At 46.2% G+C, this 23,072-nt stretch overlaps 1 protein-coding gene across 2 annotated transcripts in view; it reads left to right on the top strand.

Moving 5' to 3' along the window:
* Window positions 1-23,072, top strand: part of rasgef1ba (RasGEF domain family, member 1Ba) — a 96,247-nt gene that overhangs the window by 32,539 nt on the left and 40,636 nt on the right. For both annotated transcript variants that reach the window (XM_041198857.1, XM_041198848.1), the window contains 2 exons: window positions 12,032-12,244; window positions 20,345-20,416. In XM_041198857.1, the coding sequence (XP_041054791.1) occupies window positions 12,032-12,244; window positions 20,345-20,416 (285 nt within the window). The remainder of the gene's footprint in view (window positions 1-12,031; window positions 12,245-20,344; window positions 20,417-23,072) is intronic.

The following is a 23,072-nucleotide window of genomic DNA, read 5'->3' as shown; positions in this document are numbered from 1 at the left end:
TCCCTAATTGCCCTTGAGGTGGTGGCGATGAGCTGCCTTCTTCAACCGCTGCAGTTCGTGGTGTAGGTACACCCACAGTGCTGTTAGGGAGGGAGTTCTAGGATTTTGACTCAGCGACAGTGAAGGAATGGCGATATATTTCCAAGTCAGGATGATGAGTGACTTGGAGGGGACCTTCCAATTGGTGGTGTTCCCATGTATCTGCTGTCCTTGTCCTTCTAGCTGCTAGCAGCATGATTGAAGTAATATCTTCGGTCCCTGCCACAGACTCTGCTCTCTCACCATTAATCCATCCCTCTCCATGGCAACTGTTTGAGACTGAACCAGACTGTCAGCAGCCTTGTTGCCGTATTTGACCCCAAGAAGAGCTTTCAACCACCTGTCTATACCATCATTAAATCCCTTATTTCTATCTCTGTTACACCTCTCATTTCCACCCCTGCCCTAGTGCTGAATCTCTCATTCGTTAGCTCCAGACTTGACTATTCTAACACACTTCTGTCTGGCCTTCCATATCCTACCTTCCATAAACTTGAGATCAACAAAAACTCATCCTCGCTCACACACCAAATGCTTGCTGATCTACACATGCATCCCGCTTAAAAACACACATTTATTTTAAAGTTCTTATCCTTGTTTCCAGACCCATCCTTGGCCAGACCCCACCCTATCTCTGTAAGATCCTCAATCTACACAGCCCCATGAGGTACCTGTGCTCCTCTAATTCTGGCTTCTAGAGCATTCCTGATTTTAATTGCTCCACCATTGGTGGATGTGCTTCAACTGATAGGCCCTAAGCTCTGGAATTCCCTCCCTAAACCTCTCTGTCTAGTCTACTTGTTTTTCTCCTTAAGACACTCCTTAAAGCCTAACTCCTTGACCAAACTTTTGCTCATCTGTCAAATTATCTCCTTATGTGGCTTAGTGTCATATGTTGTTTTATAACACCCCTGTGAAGCACCTTGGGATGCTTTACTACATTAATGTTGCTATATACATACAAGTTATTGTTGTTGTTAGGGTGCTGTTGGCAAGGACAGTATTTATTGACCATCCTTGCTTGCCCTTGAGAAATTCATTAGCTGCTTTCTGTACCACTGCAGCCCATCTGGTTTATAGTTTTTTACAACAGTATTTTGATTAAACTGAATGGCTTTCTAGTCCATGGGCTGGATCTTTATGTGTCCCCACCAGGCCTGTTTTCAGCAGATGGGCACGTAAAATAGGTCGGGTAGCTAGTCCACCATCTTCTTACCCACCCCCGACCCGTAATACGCTGGATGGGAGGGCGCCATATTTGGCGGACCACCTGCATATTTTAAAGGAATAATTAAAGGTCGATTAGGCTTATTGGAGTGTGCAGGCCGTTCACTAAGGTCTACATGAGAAAAGGTGGGAAGGAAGGGGAGGCACCTTATTCAGGAGTGCCCTGATTGTATTGGGAGCACCCCGTCGACCGCCCCCCCCCCATACAAGATGTCAAATGTCAAATTCCCTCCTTCCGTGCTGCCTGCCCTACCTACAGGACCCCATCCCCACACTACTGGGACCTAGGACCCTTTTCTAAAACCTTGGGACTTACCTAATTGGGCAGCCAGGATCCTCTTCACGCTTCTTCTTCCTGTAGTCCCGGCAGTGCCCGCTACTGAGTTCTGGCGTTGTCAGGACTGATGGAGCTGCCTGCCAATCAGATTATCTGGCAGCTCCCAAGAATGGGACTTCTCCTCACCAGGTGTGGGGTTCGAAATCCTCCTGTTAAACAATTTAGCCCGCCTGTGTGCTATGGCTGCGGAGCAGGCTTCCTCAGTGTGAGGTTATCCACTTTGGTAGCAAAAACAGGAAGACAGATTATTATCTGAATGGCTATAAATTGAGAGAGGGGAATGTGCAACGAGACCCAGGTGTCCTTGTACACCAGTCGCTGAAGGTAAGCATGCAGGTGCAGCAGGCAGTAAAGAAGGCAAATGGTATGTTGGCCTTCATAGCCAGAGGATTCGAGTACAGGAGCAGGGATGTCTTGCTGCAATTGTACAGGGCCTTGGTGAGACCACATCCTGGAATAGTGTGTGCAGATTTGGTCTCCTTATCTGAGGAAAGATGTTCTTGCTATAGAGGGAGTGCAGAGAAGGTTTACCTAACTGATTCCTGGGATGGCAGGACTGACATATGAGGAGAGATTGAGTCTGTTAGGATACTCGCTGGTGTTCAGAAGAATGTCGGGGGAATCTCATAGAAACCTGTAAAATTCAAACAGGACTAGACAGCGTAGATGCAGGAAGGATGTTCCTGATGATGGGGGAGTTCAGAACCAGGGGTCACAGTCTGAGGATATGGGGTAGACCATTTAGGACTGAGATGAGGAGAAATTTCTTCACCCAGAGAGTGGTGAGCCCGTGGAATTCCCAGAAAGTAGTTGAAGCCAAAACATTATATGTTTACAAGAAGGAGTTAGATATAGCTCTTAGGGTGAAAGGGATCAAAGGGTGTGGGGAGAAAGTGGGAGCAGGCTGTTGAGTTGGATGATCAGCCATGATCATAATGAATGGCGGAGCAGGCTTGAAGGGCCGAATGGCCTACTCCTGCTCCTGACTTCCCTTGCGGGGGGGTGCGGGGCTGGTGGAGGCCCCCTGTAAAATGCAGGGTTGGGGTTTGGAGTGTCAATGCTTCCCGTATCGAATGCAGCCCCGTTTCAAAGGGCAGTCAACTGCATTGTTGTGAGTCTGGAGTCACATATAGGGCAGACTGGCTAAAGATGGCATAAGTCCTCCTCTAGAGGATACTCGTGAGTTATTGGGTTTTATGACAATCCATTTCATTGTCACTATTGCTAATACTAGCTTTTTATTTCAGATTTATTTAATTAATTGAATTTAATTTACCCAGCTGCCATGGTGGGATTTGCATTCATGGGCGGGTTTTTCCGGCCTTGCTGAAAGTCAGTGGGCTTTTGGCTGGGCCGCCGAATCTTCCTGGGCAGGTCCTGCCACCATGGAGGCGGAAAATCCCGGTCTATGTCTCTAAATTATTAGTCTAGGTTAATTCCAAACTTCAAATCGATTGCAACAGGGCACATGTGGATAAATTCAGATTTAAAGTAATCTGAAGCTCATCTGTGACAGATGCCACCCATAGAAATCTGCCATAATGATCTACATTTGAATTATCAAGGCATATATAACGGTAAATTAAGGTTCTTAGCAAGTGGCTAAATTTCCTCTCGGCCTCTGTGTCAGTGCGGCTTCAGTGGAGCGGGGATTCTGCTTGATGACATGCTTCCTGCAATACTTAAACTGGCACGGGTTAATCACACATTGCAAACCCTACACCTCTCTTCCACAGCTATGCAATTTAGCCTCTAGGGAGTGGTAAAAAACGTTAAAGATAGACTCAACGAGTTTATAATGGATAATGAGCACTTAACTGTTTTCACAGTGGAGGAAGAGGACTGAATGGCCAGGATTTTCCTGCCCCGTCGCGGACAGGACACGGCACGGGCAAGGAAGTGCCCCAGCCAAAAGTCCATTGACTTGTGGCAGGACCAGACGATCCCGGCGGCGGGCGGGTGCAGAAAATCCCGTCCAATGTCTCTGGTAGAAGGGAATCTAAAAAATTAGCTCAGTGGAGCAATTACCTGGATATAAGTATGACAGACAAATCTCCATGAGTTAATGGATTCCACACCAGGCTATGAAAGAATGTAGTTGAGGAGATTGAAAATGTATTATTCATAATTTTACAAAGCTCTCTAAGATAATGAAATTATTCCTTTGAATTGGAAAATTGTATATGCGACTCCATTATTTAAGTAGGGATGCCATACAGTGCAGAATGATAAAGGGTTAAATTATGAGGACAGCTTGTATAAACATTTATTCTTACAGTTCAGGAGGTTGAACGGTGGGTGTTTAAATCATAAAGGCTATGATGGCTTAGATACACAGCAACTGTTTTGTCTAATGGAGCAACCCAAAACAAAATAAGTGCTGCACCTTTGAGGTGTTAAATCAGGGGCGACCTTTCACACAAAGAGTAGTGGAAATCTGGAAGTCACTTCCAAAAGGCTGTGGATGTTCAGTCAATGGAGATATTCCATGTTGAGATTGGTTGATTTTTGTTGGGGAAGATTATCAAGGGATATTGGACAATGGCAGGTAAACGATTTCACTGAATGGTGAACAGGATCAAGGTGCTGAAAACTCTACTCAAGTTCCTACGATTCCATGGGCTGAATTATCTGAGGCACTAGATTCCTTGCATCCCCCTGTGAACCCAACTAAAAAGTTGGGATCGGGGGGGGAGGCCACCAAGGGGAACACCGGCTGCTCCGCAGCCATTTAATGGCCAATTGTGCGTTCATAGGCTGGAGGTGGGATTCCTGCTTGTCCAGAACAGGAATTCCTGCCTGAAAGAGCTGATGGCCTGCAGCACTCCAGCACTTAAGCCCAGGAGAAGAGTGCAGTGAAGGATTGGAACTGGTGAGTGATTTGGGGGGCTGCTGGGTGCCAAGCTGCCAGGCTCGGTGAGAGAATGTGGGGCTGGGGTTTGAGAGGCCATGGGCGGTGGTGGGCATTGTGGGGCGTACAACCTGGGGGCTGGTGAAGCCTTGGGAGGGGCCCTGCAATGGAAAGAGGGTGCCTGTTAAGGAGGAAACCTCCTGCCCCCCCTCGCCCACAACCAGCCAGCACAGGGAAGCGTGCTGGGCTGGCCACTTGGTTTGGGCCTTTCCCACTGCTGGTTAAATGATGGCAGAGGCATGGTGAGGCAATTTAGTGGGCATTAATTGCCCTCTTAAGGGCCTTAGTTGGTTCACAAGCGGGCGGGCTGCCCAACACCACCCTCACCGCTGGAACAATTGTGGTGGGGCAGGGGCAGATAGATAGGTGATGAGCAAGCCACCCGCTGGATTTAACGTACCTTCCTGAACACCCTTAAACCCGTTGGCAGAAGAACGCAAAATCCAGACCCGTGTTCCTATCCTCAGCACTGCTTAGATTGGGAATTGAACAGAACAGGGAACCAAACTTGTGAATCAATGGTAATGAGCTGCAGTCCTCCAACACTTAATCATGTTGTATTGTTCTCTCTAATTCATCTTTACAATCAACTTTTAACTTAAATTGCTCCATTTCTAGAGAAAGCATTTGATAGAATCTGCGTCATCATTAGATGCTCTTTATGTAATGGTTGTATGTGAATATTAGGAGCTATGTTGCTTAATATTAGTTTTGATCACTTGACACACGGGGCAGAATTTAATGTCCTCCCCTGTGGCAAATTTGATAGTAGGGGCATCAGGAGGGAGGGTGGCAGATGGGGATCCCGTTAGCACCCCCCTCCCCAATTAAGTCTGTGGTTGGAAGGCCTGTGGATGGTGTTGCCGCCCTACTAGGCACTTAATGGGCAAGAAATGTACACTTAAGGGCTTTATCCAGCTGCCACTGGTATTAACCCAGGAGGGCAGGAGACTTGTCATGCGGGAGCACAACAAACATGTATATGTTTGCTTGTGGGAAATCGGGGAGGGGCCCTCGTTCAAAGGCACAGTGCCTGATCGAGGAACCCAGCATTGGGAAGGGGTGCGGGAGGCCCGCTGAGAACCACCCTCTGCCCTTGCTGCCAAAGCCCCTCCCCTGCAACCCCTACCCTGTGACTCCCCTCCCACCATCACTCACTCAGGGGGAGATGCTGGCATAAAGTCTAGTAATCCAGAGGCCCGGGTTAATGCCGGTGAGAGAATGTGGGACTGGGGTTTGAGAGGCCATGGGGGGTGGTGGGCATTGTGGGGCATGGCAGGGAGGGCAACCTGGGGGATGGTGAAGCCTTGGGAGGGGCCCTGCAATGGGAAGAGGGTGCCTGTTAAGGAGGAAACCTCCCGCCCCCCCCTCGTCCACAACCTCCTTTGAGTCAGTTTTGGTTGCTATCTTGTGGTTAACTAAATTCTACTCCTCCATATATTTTCTTTCACACGGCAAAGTGTGTTGCTGCATTGTGACTGACTGGTTGCATCCTGATCCTTGCACTTCGTTGTCAACAAAAACTCTAATTAGCTGTCTGATGTGCACCCTGCAGACAATAGCGAAGGATAAAAGCAAAAAACTGCGGATGCTGGAAATCCGAAACAAAAATACAAATACCTGGAAGAACTCAGCAGGTCTGGCAGCATCTGCGGAGATGAACACCGTTTACATTTTGAGTCTGTATGACTCTTCAACAGAACTAAGTAAAAATAGAAGGGAGGTGAAATATAAGCTGGTTTAAGGGAGGGTGGGACAAGTAGAGCTGGATAGAGGGCCAGTGATAGGTGGAGATAACCAAAAGATGTCATAGACAAAAGCACAAAGAGGTGCTGAAGGTGGTGATATTATCTAAGGAATGTGCTAATTAAGGGTAGAAAGCAGGACAAGCAAGGTACAGATAGCCCTAGTGGGGCTGGGGTGGGGCAAAGGAATCGAAAAAGGCTAAAAGGTAGAGATAAAACAATGGATGGAAATACATTTAAAAATAATGGAAATAGGTGGGAAAAGAAAAATCTATATAAATTATTGGAAAAAATGGTGGGGGGGATCAGAAAGGGGGTGGGGATGAAGGAGAGAGTTCATGATCTAAAATTGTTGAACTCAATATTCAGTCTGGAAGGCTGTAAAGTGCCTAGTCGGAAGATGAGGTGCTGTTCCTCCAGTTTACGTTGAGCTTCACTGGAACAATGCAGCAAGCCAAGGACAGACATGTGGGCATGAGAACAGGGTGGAATGTTGAAATGGCAAGCGACAGGGAGGTCTGGGTCATGCTTGTGGACAGACCGAAGGTGTTCTGCAAAGCGGTCACCCAGTCTGCGTTTGCTCTCTCCAATGTAGAGGAGACCGCATTTGGAGCAACGAATGCAGTAGACTAAATTGAGGGAAGTGCAAGTGAAATGCTGCTTCACTTGAACGGAGTGTTTAGGCCCTTGGACGGCGAGGAGAGGAAAAGTAAAGGGGCAGGTGTTGCACCTTCTGCGGTTGCATGGGAAGATGCCGTGGGAGGGGGTGAGGCGTAGGGGGTGATGGAGGAGTGGACCATGGTGTCCCGGAGGGAACGATCCCTGCAGAATGCCGCTGGGGTGGTGAAGGGAAGATGTGTTTGGTGGTGGCATCATGCTGGAGTTGGCAGAAATGGCGGAGGATGATCCTTTGAATGCGGAGGCTGGTGGGGTAATAAGTGAGGACAAGGGGGACCCTATCATATTTCTGGAAGGGAGAGGAAGGTGTGAGGGCGGATGCGCGGGAGATGGGCCAGACACGGTTGAGGGCCCTGTCAGCCACCGTGGGTGGAAAACTTCGGTTAAGGAAGAAAGAAGACATGTCAGAGGAACTGTTTTTGAAAGTGGCATCATCAGAACAGATGCGTTGGAGGTGAAGGAACTGAGAGAATGGGATGGAGTCCTTACAGGAAGCGGGGTGTGAGGAGCTGTATTCGAGATAGCTGTGGGAGTCAGTAGGCTTGTAATGGATATTGGTGGACAGTCTATCACCAGAAATTGAGACAGAGAGGTCAAGGAAGGGAAAGGAATTGTCAGAGATGGACCAGGTGAAAATGATGGAGCGGTGGAAATTGGAAGCAAAATTAATAAATTTTTCCAGGTCCAGACGAGAGCATGAAGTAGCACCGAAGTAATCATCGATGTATCGGAGAAAGAGTTGTGGGAGGGGGCCGGAGTAGGACTGGAACAAGGAATGTTCCACATACCCCATAAAGAGACAGGCATAGCTGGGGCCCATGCGGGTACCCATAGCCACATCTTTTATTTGGAGGAAGTGAGAGGAGTTGAAGGAGAAATTGTTCAGTGTGAGAACAAGTTCAGCCAGACGGAGGAGAGTAGTGGTGGATGGGGATTGTTCGGGCCTCTGTTCGAGGAAGAAGCTGAGAGTCACCAGACCATCCTGGTGGGGGATGGAGGTGTAGAGGGATTGGATGTCCATGGTGAAGAGGAGGCAGTTAGGGCCAGGGAACTGGAAATTGTTGATATGATGTAGGGTGTCAGAGGAATCACGGATGTAGGTGGGAGGGGACTGGACAAGGGGAGAGAGAATGGAGTCAAGATAGCAAGAAATGAGTTCCGTTGGGCAGGAACATGCTGACACGATTGGTCTGCCAGGACTGTCCTGTTTGTGGATTTTGGGTAGGAGGTAGAAGCGGGCTGTCCGGGGTTGGGCGACTAGCAGGTTGGAAGCTGTGGAAGGAAGATCTCAAGAGGAGATGAGGTCAGTAACAGTCCTGGAAACAATGGCTTGATGTTCAGTGGTGGGGTCGTGGTCCAGGGGGAGGTAGGAGGAAGTGTCTGCGAGTTGACACTCAGCCTCTGCAAGGTAGAGGTCAGTGCGCCAGACAACAACAGCACAACCCTTGTCAGCAGGTTTGATGACAATGTCAGGGTTGGACCTGAGAGAGCGGAGTGCAGCAAGTTCAAAGAGAGACAGGTTAGAGTGGGTGAGAGGAGCAGAGAAATTGAGACGACTAATGTCACGCCGACAGTTCTCAATGAAAAGATCAAGAGAAGGTAAAAACCCAGAGGGTGGGGTCCAGGTGGAGGGAGAATATTGAAGGTGGGTAAAAGGATCCGTTGAACGGGGAGAGGACTCCTGCCCGAAGAAGTGAGCACGGAGACGAAGGCGGCGGAAGAAGAGTTCAGCATCGTGCCGAGCCCGAAATTCATTGAGATGAAACTAAGTCCTTTGCTGAGCGCTGAACGTTCACCATCGGAGAGGGAAAGGTCAGGGGGTATGGTGAATACACGACCAGGGCTGGGATTGGAAAACGGGATGGGGACAGAGGGACAGACAGGGGTGGAGGGACCTGGATGGGTGTTGGTGTCGATGAGCTGTTGGAGCTTGTGTTCCTTTGCACCTGAAAAAAAGAGACAAAGTTTCCTGTTGAAGCGTCGGATGAGATGAAGAATAAAATAAACTGAGGGCGCGCTCAGCTTAGAAAAAGACAATAGCAAAGGCCCTTGTTTCCCAGAGAGCTTTATCTCACTACATCTTGTGATTATCTATGCTGACCTCTTTTCAGCTGCAAGTGGTGGTGACGGGGGGGAGAAACGCAGAACTAGAAGCATGCATTTGTCTGCTCTAGTTTGTATTTCTTCTCAGTTGTTTACAGCACTGTTCTTCTATTCCACTGTTATTATGAAAGCAATACATTTATAGCTTATGCTTGCCTTTAGGCAAAAGTAAAAGGGTGTCTAAATTATTTAAAGAAGCTGTTTATGGTGGCCATTGCTGCATTGCCTACAAATATCCACATCAAGACTTTAGATACAATAGCTTGAAAGGCTCACATGAATGAGAAAACTCATGAAATCATGTGGAGTTCTACATTGCCTTTCGTACATGCACAATAAATCTGTGATATTGGCTATTTAATTTGTAAGACAAGCTCAATGCCATGATTTCCTCAAGCATACCAGCGTTATAATTTTAGATTACTTGCAGTCGGAAAGATTTGAACTCTGGTTGAGGTCAGCATTCTAACCTGTTTACCATTGGCTATGATGAGCTTTATTGGTTCTCAGTTGTTGCACTGGTGAGAGCAAACAGATGGCTGGACATTAGACAAAGTAATGATGGGAAGAAGAGGGGAAACATGCCAAAAACAATGCCGCAGTATTTCTCCACACAAACATTAGTTTGTCACAGTTTTAACAATGCAAACCATTTCTACTCCCTGATGGCATTGTAGCTTGTTGGGAAAATCGCTTGGGCACAAATAAGTCTGGTTATTGTGTTAAGGGACATCACAAAGAGTCTATGAAGATTCACTTTGGTTATTTCCAATGTAAATGTGCCCTATTTGGATGTGTTTAAAATGTCCCCAGAGGCACCAAACAAAGAGCCACTAATGTATTTACAATGTCACTAAAGGTAACAGCAGCAGAATTCTTATCCCAGATTCTTACTGTTGAAGGGATTTAAACTGTTCCAATAAATATCTAATAAAATTTTTAATGTATGCAAATTTCTTTCTAACTGGATAACTATGTAGATGGCGGATTGGATTAGGATGCAGTATTTGAGGTATATTTAGTTATGTTACATTTTTAAACTTGAGGCAAAACCTGTAATCTGGTATTTATTAAAAACACATTTATTAATGACTGTAGAGTTACCCCCTTATAGAGTGAGTTATAGAGTGATTACAGCACAGAAGGAGGCCATTTTTTGCAGTAGAACTGTGGCAGCACCATTCATACAAACATACGAATTAGGAGCAGAAGTAGGCCATTCGGCCCCTTGAGCCTGCTCCACCATTACCTCTGATAACCTTTGACTCCCTTGTTAGTCAAGAATCCATCTACCTCTGCCTTAAAAATATTCAATGAACCTGGCTCCACACCACTCTGGGGAAGAAAGGTCCGAAGATTCAAGACCCTCTGAGACAAAAAAATTGTCTTCTCATCTCTTAAATGGGAGACCCCTTATTTTTAAACTGTGTCCCCTACTTCTAGTCACTCTCACAAGGAGAAACATCCTTTCAGCATCAATCAAATCCCCTCAGGATCCTGTATGTTTGAATAAGATTGCCTCTCAATCTTCTAAACTCTAGTGGATATTGTCACAGCCTGTCCTAACTTCCCTCATAAGATATCCCAGAGATCATTCGAGTGAACCTTCTCTGAACTGTTTCTAACACATATCCTTTTTTAAATAAGGGGACCAAAACTGTACACAGTACTTTAGATGTGGTCTCACCAACACCTTATACACGACATCCCTATTTTCGTATTCCACTTCCCTTGCAATAAATGACAACATTCCATTTGAGTTCCTAATCACTTGCTGTACCTGCATACCAATTTTTCCTGATTCATATACTAAACCACCATGTCCTTCTGTACCTCAGAGTTCTGCAATCTCTCTCCATTTAAACAAAATGCTGCTTTTCTATTCTTCCTGCCAAAGTGGACAAGTTCACATTTTCCCACATTATACTCCATCTGCCAAATGTTTGCCCACTCAGTTAACCTATCTATGTCCCTTTGCAGGTTCGTGTCCTTTTCACAACTTACTTTCCCACCTGTCTTTATGTCATCTGCAAATTTAGCAACCATGCATTCGGTCCCTTCATCCAAGTCATTGATATAAATTGTAAATAGTTGAGGCCCGAGCACTGATCCCTGTGGCACTCCACTCAAAAATGACCCATTTATGCCTACAGTCTGTGTCCTCTTTGCTAACTAATCCTCTATCCAAGCTAATATGTTACCCCCCTACACCATGAGCTCTTACTTTGCAAAGGAACCTTTGATGTGGCACCTTGTCAAAAGCCTTCTGGAAATCGAAGTACAGCACATCCACAGGTTCCCCTTTATCCACTTTGCTTGTTACTTCCTCAAAGAACTCCAATAGATTAGTCAAACATGATTTCCTTTTCACAAAACCATGTTGACTCTGCCTGATTGCATTGAGATTTTCTAAGTACCCTGCTATAACTTCCTTAATAATAGATACAATTTGCCACGTAGATTGAAATTAATTTCTGTTATATACTGGTTCTCAATATAACATTATGAGAGGTTCTGCATTTGAAATGTTTCCTGATTGGCTATTACGAGGATTGGGGTAACCACGTGCCCGTGGTAGTGATCTTAGTACTTTCTTTCGACCTTATAAAGTTTTTTGACCCAATTCCTATCTGGCAGGTCGTGCTCGTGCTATGGTTTTGTTTCATGTTTCCTTGCAGTCTTCCAATATCAAGAAGCAATTCTGGTATGCCAGCATATATAATGACCATTGACGGGTTATCCACATGTGGATAATGTAGTGGGCTGGTAGAAAACCTTGAGCTTAATTCCATCCATTTTCCAGTAAACACCTCCAAATAGCCATAAGGAGTTCTGCACATTAATCTGATGATATGTTTCAGTTCTAAACGATAAAGGAAATATTTTGTTTACGTGCCTCAATGAAATACCAGCATATACAATATTTTGCTTTTGTAGAATTATCTGGATACTGATTTTACTCATGTGTGTTCTTTTCTTTTTTTATGGCAGTTGCATCGGAAAACTATGCACCAGATAACTCAGAACCTGATCCGGAAGCTTGCTACCCTTAACCAGTATGAAGAAGTTCTCACAAAATTAAATACATCTGTCACAGATCGACTGACTGTGCTAAAGACCAAACCACAATCCATTCAGAGAGATATAGTGAACATCTGCAGTGATCCATACACTTTAGCTCAGCAGCTAACAAATGTAGAACTGGTTAGTGCTTTATACGTTATTACACATATTGTAATATACCACTGAGTTATATTTTATAGTGCATTTTCTGTTTTGTTTTTCTTTTATTTTGTTATAGTGTTTTTGACTCATTTTTTCAGCGCTTAAGCCTCTAGTCACTAAGCTTTGGAGGTTTATGTTCACTAAAGTTTTGTGGAGAAGTTTGTGAATCCATAAGATAATAACAGTTCTTCAATAGCACGGTTACATTGTGTAAATGATGGCTCTTACAATTGCCCACTATGTTGATGATTCCTAAAATAGCAAACTCAGATGTTGCCTTTTGGAGCTCAATATCCTCTTGTTTATTTACCAACATCAAATATCACCATGGACTAAATTAGTTAATTTGGCCCAAAAAACATGAAGTGGTAATTTAGCACAAGAGGTTAGCAATTCAAATAGGGTGGAGTTAGTAATTTTGGAGGGGCTACATGAAAACTGGACCTTAGCTAGCTTCTGAGCAAGTGGAAAATTGGATGGGAAGCTGTTCTGCTCAAGACCTATCACGCACATCCATTCTATATCAGGTCAGCCAAGATCCACTCCATCAAATTACCACCCAGATGGTAGAGGCAAAATTCCACCCTGCATAATTGGTTGAGATGACAGTCTAAGCTGACTTGCTTAGGTTTAGACTTAGTTCCTCCAGTCCCATATGAGACAATGGACAGAAAGACTTAGCATTAATTATACATTCCCGGGAAACATGCTGTTTCCATGGTAGACGGGCTCTCATTTGTCTGCTATCACCTCACCGCTTCATCACGCTGGGTACCATATTTAAAGTCCAGCTGCGTGCCCACCTCTCAGTGCTTCCAGCCCATGACTGCTGCACAGAAGACATGGCCCTGAAAGGCAAAAAGACTGTAGCCCCCAGGTACAATGACGCATCCCTCAAGCACCTTTTAGATGCAGTGGAGGCTCGCCGTGACATTCTCTACCCCTGCTCTGGCTGCAGGATGGGCAGCAACATCACTATTCTGGTTTGGGAGGCGGTGGCAGTGTGGTCAGCACCAATGCCCTTCAAAAGAGGACAGCCACCCAGTACCGCTACAGGATCAATGGTCTCATCCATTCCCCAGGGTAAGTCACTCTTCCCATCACTCTCAACTCACAAACCCATCACACATCCACAGGGATCTCACAACTCAAGGGACAACACCACTAGCTCTCACATACACCCTCACATCTCCATCAGGCTCACACCCTCTGGGGCACATGTCCTCACACAAACATTCCACACAGTGCCATGTGTCCCACTCACACTCTGTCCATCTATTTTCATGCCAGAGAAGCCTGCTCACATCAGCAAAGAGAGGTCCAGACTAGGGGTGGAGTGGCCCACATTAGGCCCCTCACTCACATTGAGGAGTGTGCCATCGCGCTGACTGGTGAAGGTGTGGACCATGCCTGCGGCGACGGTGAGCTCGATGGTGAACACTCAGGTGAAGATCCTGCACCACATCATCCCTCTCTCAACGCAACTGTGAGTGCTGTCCTGTTTTTGACTGCTGCTGACACTACTTATCTCTACTTTGGTTCACAGGGAGCTCTGCCAAGCCACTGACACCCTCAGCCAGCCAATCCTTCAGCTCCATCCACGTCCTCGCCTCCAGCCAAGCTGACACCTCCTCCATTGAAGAGCTGGAAGTAAGAAGCCTGGAAGACCCATCATAGCATTTACCCATACTCTCCACCGGTGCAGAGACACACACTTGATGAAACCTAGATCTAGAGCAGGCTCTGGTTCACAATCTGGTGGTCACCACATGGACACATGTCCGCAGCAGCAGGAGGCAGGTTCAGCTGAGCTCCTCGGCACTCGGAGGACTACTGGGAAAGAAGCACCTGTGAGGTCCGAGTTAGGTGACAAGCCTCTGGATCTGGCTTTCCAACTCATCATGGAGAGTCAGTAGAAGGCGGGGGAACACCACACAGAGTGTTGGAAGCCCTCAACAGAGTGACACGTGAGTCGGAGGAGTGCGTCTGCCTTCTCTCCAATGGTGTGGTGCACAAGTGCGCATATGGAGGTCTCCATGGGGAAGGTGGCGGATGCCCTGGAGACCCTGGTCCAGCAGAACACGGAGATGTGTGCTGGCCTGCACTCCATCACGGGAGCCATGGTGAGTTCCTGCAGTGGCAATGCAAGAGCGAAACAGGAAACAGATGCTCATTCTCCTCAAGGAATCAGGCCGGGGCCCTCGGGCATCCGAAGGGAGGAGGAGCAGCAGCTGGACATCTCTGCGTCATCCTCTCAGGAATCTTAGAGGCTGTCCTCTCCCTCGGAGTCCCCTATGCCTATGACCCCTCAACCTTGTATTCTGTCACTGCAAAGGGAGCAGCTGGCCAACGAGTGATTCTGAAGGGAGAAGTGTGTGTGTGGCAGAGCCTTTTGGAGTCTCATGCAACACTCTCCATGCACGTGGACCCTTCATGTTTCACACTCATCTCAACGTCTTGAGCATTTTGAATGCTGCCTGCTGGGGTTCGCTTTCAGTTGTCCATCTGAGCTGACCTGCATCTCCACTCACCCAATGATCACACCCTAATGCAGCGCCTGATCTCACCCACCACGACTCTCGTTTCACTTTCGATTTGGACAGCATAGTCTCGATTTGGTTTTTTGTGCGCTCCCGCATCATTTCCCCTCCCCCAGTCACCCATTTCCTTTCCTCCATCACAGTTGACATCCCTGGCATCACCTTCCACCTCCCCTCCATGACCCACCAGCCACAACCCTTTTCCTTCGGGGATGCCCTGTGCACGATCCCTTCCTTCCCGAAAATCCCACCCCCATCCACATTCACCTCCCCAACCTCCTCCTTTCCATCCCCAGGGTCCGTGTCTGCCTCCGAGTCCCCAACAGCTACCCTCACTGTCCCTTCTACCACTACTGTTGAACCCTCACCCTCCCACCCTACTGCCTCACTCTGCCCTCAATCATTCTCACCCTTCCCTTGTTCCACACCCACCCACAGTCTCCTCCCCAGGAGGCAGTCACGCACCCACCAGACCACTACCTTGCATTTTCATCTGGACATTCACCCATCAGAACCATTCCCCCACCCCAGAACCCTTTCCCCGCACTAGACCCCTTCCCCCCACCTTAGTCCTCCCACCTCCGGACTATTTCCCCACTTAGTCCGTCCCTGTTCCTGACTCCCTCAGACGACTGTAGTTCTTCCTCCACCCTTACTCCCTCACCTCTCTTCAATCCTTCCTCCCTCTGGACTCCTTCCCCTGTTCGCACTCCTTCCCCCTTCAAACTCCTTTCCTTACAGCTTCCACCCCCGCCCTTACACCTGCCTCCCCAGTTGCCATCTTCTCCCCCATTAACCCTTCCCGTAGTCTCTCCCCCTCCCAACCTCACTCCCCCGAGACCTTTCTGCCCCCCCAGCCTTGCCACCCCCCAAACCTTCAATCCCCCCACAACCTCATCCCCCCCAACACCTTCATTCCCCCATCTCCAAATCTCACTCCCCTCACACCTTCATTCACCCCCTCCCAACCTCATGCCCTGATGCCTCTTCCTTTCCCAGTCGATCCTAGACCTTCTCCCGCCCCTTCGACCATCATCCTTTGTGAGTATCAATGTTGACTTTCCAACTTCCGTGAGCTGTTTCACAGCAGAGCCATGTCCATGAGGATCCAGCCAACATGTCATGAACGTTCCTCCAGTGTGCTGTTGCTGTCAGGCTGCAGCATCTGCTCCTCGGATGTTCGCAACGTGAGCAAGGCCCTAGTGGTAAGTCCCAAATTCTGCACGTCACACTTGTCAAGATGTGTTCTGCACCGGCGTGTTTTTCTGCCGACGTGGGCGGACGATCCAGCGATGGTGGGGCATGAGTCCAACGGGCTGGCCTTATAATGATATATAGATGTATTACAATGAGGTTCCCAACACCTGATGGCAGGCAATGTGGCCCACCATCGGCAGGCTGAGTGGGCGATTGCAAACTGGTTTCACGACGTTGTGAAACTGATTTTTGGCCTTCTCGCTATATTGTTCACTCACGCCTGACGGCAGCAGGCATGGAAAATCCCGGCCAATGTGTCAGAGAATCCAGGCACACAGCAATGTTTACATCTGCCAAAAGCTGCTGAATAAAGCACAAGGAAAAGCAAAGAAACTGAAAGCTACAGGGAAAATACTGGCTGCAGACAAGACACAGCTCAGAAAGGCCCACAGAAATGTTCAAATCTGCTGAAGGTTGTTGAAAAAGGAGAAGGAAATGCAAACAAAGGATGAAAGTAAGATACTGAGTGAGTTAACATGGCTGCTGTAAAAATCCCCCTCCCAGCTCCTGCTGTAATGAAAGGCGATACATGGCAGAAGTGGCAGATTTTCCACTCGCAATGGCAAAACTATGAGCTAGCAACATTTAATTGACAAGCCGGAACCAATAAGAACAACCACACTTCTAACATTGCTAGGGAGGGACTTCTACAAAGTGTATACCACTCTAAATCTAATCGATGAACAAATAAAACAGACTGCAGAGATTTTTAAAGCCTTGAATGAATGCACAGAACTCTGAGTGAATGTTTTGTATGAACCCCAAGCCTTCAACATTAGAGCTCAAGATAAAAACGAGACCACTGAACAGTATGTGACTGCAGTAACATAGCTTACAGAATCATGTGAAGTCGGACAGTTAAAAGATGATCTCATTAAAGATAGATTAATCTTAGGCATTTGAGACCACTCAGTGAGAGCAAGTCTACTGAAAGATGAGGAACTGATGCTCAAGAATGTGATAGACGTGTGTAGAAATGGGAAAGTTGTGAAACATCAGCTAGAGCATATGTCTGGCAGAGCACACCAGGAGATACATTATGCTAAGAGACATTCCAGGTTAAAAGAGCAGAACTATTGCAGACAAAGGGCAGGATGCAAATACTCTGGAGGACATCACACAAAGGAAAAGAAGGGTTTCACAGTGTGGGGAAAACAGAGTTTTAACTGCAAGAAGCAGAATCATCTTGCACACAAGTGTTTGGTGAAAAAAAAGCAAAACAAGCCTATACAGCTGGCCACAGGAGAGCTATCAGCAGTAGGGTTTCTTGAAGAACTATGCACGATATAACAGATTGGTTCTGTCAGGTCTGTAGGTGAGAAATGGTTTGTGACTGTTACATTGATGAAGGAGAGTATCAAGTGAACAAGAAGTGTCAGACACTGTTGTGTTCATGCAGCATAATGACCCTCACAGACTTGTGCGAAGTGGCACAGCCACTTATCTCAGCTGAAACAAGTCTAACACTTGGACTGGTAATGCTCAACATGCACACAGAGAAAGGGCATCAAAAGACCCCAAAGATAGAGCCGCAAAAGGCTCCAGAGGGAGAGCAAAAAAAACCCAGAAAGGGAGACGTAAGACCCCAGAGAGAGAGAGAGAGAGAGACAATATTCAGGTAAACTGCAAGGTGGTTGCCAAACCTGTCAGTGCAATGAAATGCATGAACCAAAGTTAAATGGAGCAGATCTACAGGAAAAGATTCACATCAGAGCTGAATTGGAAGATTTAAGTTACAAGATTCAGGCTGAGTATATACCTTTGAAAATGCACAGTAAACTGAAATCTTCAATGAACCAAACTGTGCGAGATCTGAACAAATTTCAGAAATGACACAAAGGTACCAGGGGGAAATAACAACCCTCAATTCCATAGTTGTCAAATCAAAGCGTGAGTTGAAAAACCTCAACCAGATGTCAGCCAGGCAAACAGCAGGCAAAAAAGGCACGCAAAGAAGTTGTGACCCTGAAAGACTCCTTGAAGAATCAACATGTAGCCATGGAAAAAAAATGAGGAACTACCGACATGATCTGGAAATCATCAACCCAGCAGAGGCTGAATAATAGGGCTAACAGTTGTTACTTCATGAGAACAGTGGGTAACTTGGGTAACTCACAGTTACACATGATCGTACATACAAATGTGTCTTCTGTTTGCTAGGAAAAGGGGGATGTTTGTATTTTTGTTTGGTATGAAAAGGGAGATGTTTGGGTTTGAAATGCAATCATTTCTACATGTCCTATCCGGACTTCTGTAGTCTCTGCCCACAGACACTTGAGATCATTTCTATAAAGACCTGCAATGAGAAATGCTGTCTTTAAAAATGAAACACATCATACAAGTGCCAGACAATGACCATCTCCAACAAGAGAAAATTTAACCATCTCCCCTTGACATTCAATGGCATCACCATCACTGAATATCCCACTGTCAACATCTGGGGGTGGGGGGCGCGTTGCAGGGAGCGGGTTACCATTGACCAGAAACTGGACTAGCCATATAAATATTGTGGCTACAAGAGCAAGTCAGAGGCTGGTAATTCTGGAAAGTAACCCACCTCCTGACTCCCCAAAGCCTGTCCACCACCCACAAGGCACAAGTCAGGAGTATGATGGAGCACTCTCCACTTGCCTGGATGAGTGTAGCTCCAACAACACACAAGAAGCTTGACACCAACCAGGACAAAGCAGCCCGCTTGATTGGCACCCCATCCACCACCTTCAACATTCATTCCCTCCACCACTGACATACACCGGCAGCAGTGTGTACCATCTACAAGATGCATTGCAACAACTCACTCAGGCTCCTTGACAGCACCTCTACCACCTAGAAGAAGGGCAGTATATGTATGGGAACATCACCACCTGCAAGTTCCCTTCCAAGCCACACACCATCTCAACTTGGAAATACATCACCGTTCCTTCACTGCCGCTGAGTCATAATCCTGGAACTCCTTTCCGAACAGCACTGTGGGTGTACCTACATCTAGACTGCAGCGGTTCAGGAAGGCAGCTCACCACCACCTTCTCAAGGGCAATTCGAAATGGGCAATGAATGCTGGCCTAGGCAGCAACACCCACATCTTGTGAATGATTAAAAAAAACCTTCAGTAAAATATCACAGCATCTGCCCTTCCAAATTTAGGTTGTATGTGAAGAGAGTATTTTCAATTGTATAACATTAAGGTGAAGTACTGATGGTTACAGATTTATCACTGGCGGTATTAGCATTTTAAGGTAATGAAGTAAGAGTCTCACACAGAAACATTAAGCACAATTCATTGCTAGTGTACTAAATAATTTGAGAGCAGACATCATAATATAATGGACACCCTATGTGGATGATGATGGTGTACATATAAGATACCTGTGGTTAGGTTTAAGGCTAATTAAACCTGATAATAACTCCTCAGACAAATTTCTAAACTTGCAGCAGGTAACTAGATAGAGTGGATGAGAAGGACCTAGCAGAGAGGGGCACAGAGATTTAAAGTGACTCGTAGAAGGATTAGAGGTGAGATGAGAAAATATTTTTCTCCCAGAGTGTGGTAGGAGTCTGGAACTCTGTCGAAAAGGGTAAAAGAGGTAAAACACCTCAACTCATTTAAAAGGTGTCTGGATATGCACCTGAAGTTCCATAACATCCAGGGCTATGGAAAATAGCTCATTTTTCAGCCAGCGCAGACACAATGGCCAGTGTGGCCTCCTTCTGTACCGTAAATTTTTCTACATTTTCTAAATATTGAAAAAGGAGGAATGTGCAGGGTAGTACGTGAATTGCTTCTTAGGAGAGTCAGCAAAGGCATGATGGACTGAATGGCCTTCTGTGCTGTAACAATTCTATGATTCTATTTAACATCAACACATCTTGCAAGCCTGGCATGACATAGGAAGCTACCTCCCCTATAATATAGAGAGCAGTTAACCTTTTAGCCTGCATTAAGAGCAATCTTCAGTTGTGTTACATGAATGACACCTGTTAAAAGTTACATGGGGAACTGAGGATTGAATTGAACTGCTTTTGCATTATATTTGTAAATGCAATGATAATTTTTAAAAAGTTGTTTACTAATTAAACTTAAACGCCCCTTATTTTGTAAAGTTTTGTTTTTGATCCGAAAAAGCATATGTTGGCTCACAGGTGACTTCACCCAATCCTTTGACCCAAATTCAAGAAAAAAATATCTGAAAATAAGAAAGTCTTTGTACTCATGGTGCATAAAATATGAACATGCTAATATGTTAAGCTTGTCTTGCCATTGATATTTAGTTTATTTCTGTAGGAACGACTCAGTCATATTGGACCGGAGGAATTTGTTCAAGCCTTTGCACACAAAGACACTTTAGATAACAAGGTACGGTTTGTCTCCGTGGTTACAAACTAATACTGTCCTCTGTGTTCTTAAGGTCAAGTTCTTGCTTGACAGTTGCACTTACAGGCTGTTTTTTAATGTCTCTTTTTCATCACAACATTTCTGCCAGTTTTAATCTACTTACATTAACATTTCAAACAGCCAGTCCTAGTCAAGCAACTTTTGATCTCTCATTAATTTCTGAACAGAAGTGTTGACAAATGAAAATCCTCCCAGGACAGAGAACAGAGCTTCCCCATTTTGTCACAATGCCACAAAGAGCGTTTTAGTATATCCTAAGTTTTTTTTCACCCATTGTAAACAAGAAGGCTTAATAAAGAGGAAATATGAGTTTGATTTTATTTCTGACTAAGTAGACTCAGACGGCGGGATATCCTGGTCCCACCCACTGGCAGGATTTACTGGCACTGCCAAAGTCGATGGATTTTTTGGCTGGCTCACTGCATTTTCCAGTCCCACCACAGTGAATCCTGCCTTGGCGGGTTGAGAAAATCCCGGCCAGAGAGAATATAACCACTTTTAAAATGGAATTGAATAAATATTTGGGAAAAAAAAGAACAGAAAGGATTTAGGGCAGAACAGAAAAACATGATTGGGGTGAATAGCTCCTGACACAGACACAGTGGGCTGAATGGCCTCCTTCTATGCTGCACATTTTCTATGTGTCCTGTTAAAGAGCTAACATCAGGACAGGTCCAGTATGTCAGATGATCTTTTTTGCTCTTTATTCATCATTCTGATAGATCACACCTATATGGATAAAAAAAAGCCCATAAGGGCTTTGGTGTATTGCAAGTCCAATATGACATTCAGCCAGACACCAGGAAAGGCTCGGTCACTTGTTACTTGATCTTGGCCAGGGCAGTGGTAATCAGGGATACATTTTGTCTCTGTATTTTTTAGTGGAGCAAAAAAAAGCCATGATTCCTATTCCCACTTATTATCCAGCGACTGTTGCTGAAGGTGCATGTGGGTGGAATTTGGGTGCAGAAAGATCCTGCCAGGTTGTTGTTGTCCTGCAAATAAACAGCCTGAGACATCTACTGATGAGGCTTGATTTGCAACAGTGGCCACTTTGGTGAGATGTCCACCTGTGGAACCACAACCTAACACAAATCATGGTTTCAGGAAGCAGAGAAAACAAAACTGGAGGGGAAAATGTGTCAATTGTGTTCTCTGTTTATATCCTCAACTATTTTATTGGGTGAATTTTAATGGGCGCACCTGAATTTGAAAAGCAGTCATCACAGCATGCTGTAGTATTATAAACAGCTGAATTTATTTCTAATTGTGGTTTTCAGCAGAAAACTACCGACTATACAACCCTCAGCCTGTAGGTACCACACGTTGAACGACATTCAGTGGGGTCTGAAGGAGCAGGGAACAAGGTGGGGTGGGAGGGGGGAGTGGAATTTATTAGGCAGGAGCCGACATGAGTTTCCTAACATTGGGTTGAGTTTGAGAAATTCAGTCAATGATGTGCCAGCAGCAGAGCAGGCACCATGTTGCGCAGTGGTGGGAACCTATTTACCATGTATTTGTATACCATGAATATTCATTTAATGGGAACGTCGCCAAATTAAGTCCTGCCTTCAAGATGAAGAAAGTGGCACACGGGAAACTCATGCCTCCTGTTTTCTGACAGCTTAAATGTGGCGTGCACCAGGTGAGGTTGTTCAATCTTTGGATCTGAGCTGAGGTTTTGTCTTTGTCTAACTCAGTGGCACATGGGAGGGGAGCAAGAGAAGCTGGATGGTTCGGTAATGGTAAGGGTGAGGAGGGAAGAGGGTGGTGGTGGTCAGCTCCTCAAATGCACAACAGTTGAGCTGGCAAGCGGGTGATGGTGTTCGGGTCCTCAAACAGCAGAACAGAAAGGTGCTGGCATGTGTGGAGGTTGGGTTTGAGGAGGAGGTGTCCAAAGGGAGCCAGGCTGATCCTGTGTGTCCAAGGGAGGCAGCTGTACCACACATGCCAGTCAACAATCAGGGAAGGGACATCGTGCTTGAAGCAGGGCAGGTCCAGTTGGAGGGAGGGCACATCAATGGTCCCCGAGGGAGGGCCAAGAGCTGGAAAGTCAGGAGTGAATGGGGAGCATCGAGGATGAGAGATGCAAAGTTGAGGGTCACTGGCTCTGGGTCAGGGATGATGGATACTCCAAGATGATTGGGGAAAGGATCAGGCTGATGATGGGAGGATCATAGGCAAAGAGAGAAAGCTTGAGGATGACACTGGGAGGGTAGAAGGGGATAGGCTGTAGCTGCAGGGTCACACTGCGTATCCATTGACATGGTTGCTAAGAAAGTTAAGGCTCACAAGCTTCACACAGTTCACTTTGTGGATTTGCAATGGGTCTGATACGCCTAATATTTTTGCATCCTCAGGCAGTGGAGGAGAGGATTCACCAGAAGAGGGCCTTGATTGTGCTAGGAAGGAGTTTCATTCCCTTAACTTCTGGCTAAGCAGGTGTCCACTCGTTTTGCAGGGAGCTCTTATGACTCATACATTTTATGGAACTCCCAGCTGCCACAACCATTTGAAGATTGGATTCTGCTATCCATGAGGATGTCGCTGATGACACATGCATCACACCCGCAGCTCCACGGACGAGTGTTACAACACAGCACACGCATGGACCAGG

This window comes from Carcharodon carcharias, chromosome 1, assembly GCF_017639515.1.
Source record: "Carcharodon carcharias isolate sCarCar2 chromosome 1, sCarCar2.pri, whole genome shotgun sequence".
NCBI lineage: Eukaryota > Metazoa > Chordata > Chondrichthyes > Lamniformes > Lamnidae > Carcharodon > Carcharodon carcharias.
Note: the sequence above shows the minus strand (reverse complement) of the source record. Positions and strands in the feature narration are given on the sequence as shown.